Source organism: Cajanus cajan, chromosome 7 (genome assembly GCF_000230855.2).
Source record: "Cajanus cajan strain Asha chromosome 7, NIPB_CcT2T_4, whole genome shotgun sequence".
Classification (NCBI taxonomy): Eukaryota; Viridiplantae; Streptophyta; class Magnoliopsida; order Fabales; family Fabaceae; genus Cajanus; species Cajanus cajan.
This window is the reverse complement of record NC_138523.1, coordinates 37,893,079-37,897,808: the sequence shown is the minus strand read 5'-3', so window position 1 is coordinate 37,897,808 and position 4,730 is coordinate 37,893,079. Positions and strand designations below refer to the sequence as shown.

Genomic DNA, 4,730 nt, shown 5'->3' with positions numbered 1-4,730 from the left:
ACGAGTTTGGTCTTCGAGTTATTTATACTCGCCTAGCCGGACTTTTGCCGACAATCACGAGTTTGGTCTTCGAGTTATTTATACTCGCCCAGCCGGCATTTTGCCGACAATCACGAGTTTGGTCTTCGAGTTATTTATACTCGCCCAGCCAGACTTTTGCCGACAATCACGAGTTTGGTCTTCGAGTTATTTATACTCGCCCAGTCGAACTTTTGCCGACAATCACGAGTTTTCCTACGAGTCAATCAATTTGAAAATAACGATTTTTATTATTTGATGTTACCTCGTTAAAAACCTTTGTAGCATAAAACCCTCGCAGCAGACTCCCATGCTTCCTCCACGAATTAACATCTGAGCACGAAAGTCCATTAGATGTTGACTAGGATCCTGTTTTCCGTCAAACGGTTCCACCTGCTGATATGAAGCTGTTCTTTGACAAACCAGACCTCATATTGACGATCCGAACGGTCAGAATGAAGAACCTCACTTCCGAACCTATAGTCCAAAAATCAGCCCGATCCAACGGTGAACGACTTCACACCGATTAAAACACAGTACCAGCTCTATTTTGTGCTGGAACACTTTCACCTACTGATATGAAGCTGTTTTCTCCCAAACCAGGCCTCTGGTTAATAATCCGAACGGTCAGAATGAAGAACCACATTTCTGGAACCTACAGTCCAAAAATCAGCTTGATCCAACGGTGCAAGACCTTACACCGACGAAAACACAGAGCCCACTCTGTTTTTGTGCGGGAAACTTCCTCTCCTTCTCTCTCTCTGGGTCGCGCTCCTCTTTCAAGCCATTGATCAACGCCATCATCTCCTCCATGGTAGGGTGTTGTTGTCGTGGTTGGATGTGCCGCCTCTCGCCATAGTAGAGTGTAGGTTTTTTGTATTTCTTGGGGCGTAGGAAAAGTTTTACCGTAGCTCCACGGTGGGCGCCAAAATGTTCCGGCCAAGGGATGGACTAGGGTTTCTGCCTAGGTCAAGCCTCAAAACCAGAGCATTCAAAAGTGTAATATGTCGTCCTAGCCCTAGGATTTTGGGTTTTATACTTTTGTGTTATGGGCTTCGTGGGCCCCGCGATTATCGGGATCCTCCTTAACCGTTTTTATCTCGAAGCCCTGGGGGTGAGTGGTGGTTAGTCATGTCGGGATTTTACCGACAAGGCCGCTACAAGGAGACCTGTCGGGAAAACGGCGAATGCCCTCGTGGGTGCATGTAATTGGGTTAGAGCCGAGTTGTTACACGCTGTGACAGTCCATACGGGTATTAGGTGAGTGGGGGGTCTAATCGGAATTCTACCGGGAAGGTACAATTTTAAATCATGATTTTTTGCATTTACATATTTTCAATCAAACATGACCAAAATTATTTTGGGTGCAAATATAATTTCTTCAGTCTAACATTAAGATGCTTGACTGATCACTCAAAGTTCCTGAAACTCCGATAAGGATGCGTGAAGGAAAAAGAGGCAATTGTGTACAGTCTAATATAGGCATAATTAAATTACTAAACTTTACATCTGTAAAGTAAGCTATTGTTTAATACTAACCTTCACTTCAAGGAAAACAGCAAAAGAACACAAAGTGCATTGTTTTTTAATGCATAAATATCTTGATCTTGTTATGTATAACTTAGTTCATAATAAGTTTTAAAAGGTGTCGAAGAAAAAAAAGTTTTTAAAAAAGCATTCTTCAAGAAAGTATTTCAGTTAATTTAAGCCATAAGACACTAGTAAGAGGGCATGTGTCAATATTACATCAATAGCTGATCCCAATTTTTGGTCCAATCACACAAAAACAGTTACAATATTTAACTAGTAGGCATAGGACTAAGATGACACCCAAACACGGGGTTGTATGTCACAAACCACAAGATACACCGGAACAACAGAAGCATGTTGAAGTTGCAATAGACTTCATGTCAAAACTTGGAAAATTGAGTCCAAATTAGCCAAGTTGACCCACAAACTATAGACATTTCGATATGAGTAAATAGGCTGAAGGAGGTTCCCCATCACAACTCCTATTATGCATAATCAGAATCCTTTAATTGGCCCGACTTTTGAACACGTCAAGACCCATCTCAGTAGGGTCAGTTGCTTGCAGCTCAATCTGAATTCCATCAAGCTCCCTCTTGAATCTATCTTTGGAGCTGGCATAAATCATCTTGCTTCTAACCCTAGCTGTATCAGGGGACCTTCAGACAAAAGCAACAAAATTAATATAGATAAAAATTATTTACTGATCATAAAAAAATTAAAAAAAAAAAAAAAAAGAATTGGCAAACCTAAAAGTTAGTGTTGTTTTCTTTGTGTAAGAGGCTAAAAGTTTACATTACCATGCAATGAAGAAAATTCTGCTCTTCTGGCAATTCTCTTCAGTGACAAAATCAAAATCATAAACAGCATATCGACACTCATCAGCAGGAAGACTGGCAGTGAAATCATCATAACCATTTGCTGGATCACCAAGCTTCTCCACAACAACTTGCTTCTGCTTCTCCTCAATCTTAAAAACGATAAACCGATGGGTCCTTTTTGCCTTGAGCTCCAAAAACTTTAACTTGCAGTCATCATGGACAGCCATACCCGATGCCGCGTTCGCCTGTACATCTCAAAAAGTAGTTGGCGGTTAACACAAGAAAAATACTTGCAATGCTACAAAGAAACAATCAAGGCACCATTTGAATAAACTTTTCAATAAGTCCTTTTAAAAGAAAAAAAAAGTACAACAAATTAAGTTTCTCCCAAATTAAAATTATCTTACATCATAAGCTAATTTATAAAAACTCTCATTAAACTTTTCTAAAGAATAATATGTTTTAACTTATACATAAGCTAAAGCTAATTTTAGTTTAGGAGAATAACTTAATTTCTTTAAGCTTATTATTTTCTTCTCATATAAATATTTATTGAGAAATCTATCCAAATAGGATCTAAAATGGCCAAGCAATGTCTGATTATAACATGAACAACAACTAAAACCAAATTTCATTCCAATAGATGGGATCAACTACGCTTATCAAATATATAATATATTTTTATTCCACTATGCAGCAAGCTCAAGCGATTATGCATGGGAAAAAAAATTATAGTGAAAAGGAAAACAGCAAAATGATGAATAGTTTGGAGGCCTGACAAAGTAAGCACACGGAGCAAGATAATAGTGCATATATGATAATGAATGATGGCAAAATAAAAACGGATCCATGAAATTTAGTGCAGAAAATCATCAGTCCAAAGATGAATCAAACCACACGCTATCAGAATCGTCACTACAGGATCGAGCAAACAGAAAACCAAATCGCAAAGCTACAATGTGATTCCATCTTAAACGCTGAAATCGACATCAAAATCAGATCTATCAGCAAAAGCCATATTAAACAGTAAGCGAAACACAAAAGTCATATTAAAAACTTCGATTCCACACTGTTGAATGCCGATGATCAGATCGACCGTGAATCGAACTCAAACTCGACCAGAACAAAGAATCAGTGAACGGCGAAAACGGATTGAAAGAACACACAGTGACACACACAGAGAGAGAACGCAACAAACAAAGATTGCCACAGATTTCGAGATTTTGCGAAGAAAACTTGTTATCGCTGGGAACTTGAGTTTAGTTATCTTTTATCTGTTTCCTGAGGTTTAAAAAAAAACAAAAAAAACAAAAAACGAAACCAAAAAAAAAAAAAAAAAAAGAAAGAAATAGAGAGAGGGTAAACTAACCATGTTTTTTGCGGTGAAGAAGGGAGAAAATGTTGGGAGCGACGCGGAGGGAGGAGATATAGGAGTGGATTTTGTTGTTGCGTACGAGGGACTGGGGAGGGGAAGAAATGGAAGGGAAAATGAAGTGAAATTGAATTTATATTGTGGCACGCGGAAGAGCGTCTCCGACCGTGAAATTGTGAATAATGGACCAATCTCAACAGTGCCACCTGTTGTGGTTAGTACAATTACGTGTTCAAATTGTACCAATCTTGCTTTTCAATTTCTCCTATTCGACTCGGCTTCCTCTTTCTTTGCCTACCAAGCCACATAGCTTCAAGTAACAATCTAAATTCTAAAATATAAACCATGTGTCATATATCTTTAGAAAAAAACTTATTTTTTTATTTAAAATTACTTTTCTTTAAATCAGATTATTTTTTTAGAACACTACGTTGATATGTCTATGAATTAAAAACATCAAATGATTTTTTATTTAAAATTACTTTACACATGTTTGAATTTTTTTAATGTTTAAATATATTTTTAATTTTTATAAAATGAGTTAATTTTGATTTTGGTTTCTAAATTTTTTATTTTTATTTTTCATCATTTTAATTTTTGTAAATATTATTTTTGTATTTTGTAAAATGAAAAAGTTTTAATTTATTCTCTGTAAAATATTTTTTCTTCGATTCTCATTCCTATAAAATTTAATATTGGAAACCAAAGATTGTCTTTTGGATACACCATTTTTCATAATTTTTTCCATCAGGAATGGGAAGATGATCGATTGATGAAGTGATAGCCTCACTTAAAAAAGAGAACATCACACAACAACTCTTGTTATTTTTAATATGACATATACATCGGTTTTACAAAATAAAAAATAAGTATTGTTTCATAAAAAATATCAAAGTCTAAAAGGATTTTTCATGAGAAAATAAATGGCCAGTATTTTTTTTTTGTGATTTATCTTTTGGTTATGGTTATGTTAGAAAAAGAGTTTTTGTGGC

General features: G+C 36.2%; 1 protein-coding gene across 1 annotated transcript; it reads right to left on the bottom strand.

The window, feature by feature from the left end:
- Positions 1 to 1,695: 1,695 nt before the first annotated feature.
- On the bottom strand, positions 1,696 to 3,897 carry LOC109795339 (actin-depolymerizing factor 2). The gene is made up of 3 exons (XM_020354799.3): positions 3,736 to 3,897; positions 2,346 to 2,611; positions 1,696 to 2,204 (listed from the first exon to the last, which is right to left on the bottom strand). The coding sequence occupies exons 1-3, from the start codon at positions 3,736 to 3,738 to the stop codon at positions 2,054 to 2,056; spliced, it is 420 nt and encodes a 139-aa protein (XP_020210388.2). The 5' UTR covers positions 3,739 to 3,897; the 3' UTR covers positions 1,696 to 2,053.
- Positions 3,898 to 4,730: the final 833 nt, after the last annotated feature.

Bases quoted from the DNA above. Each gene is read 5' to 3' on its own strand.
- LOC109795339 (XM_020354799.3), bottom strand. The intron at 2,205-2,345 runs GTAATGTAAACT...TTTTGTCTGAAG, and splicing joins AGAATTTTCTTCATTGCATG to GTCCCCTGATACAGCTAGGG.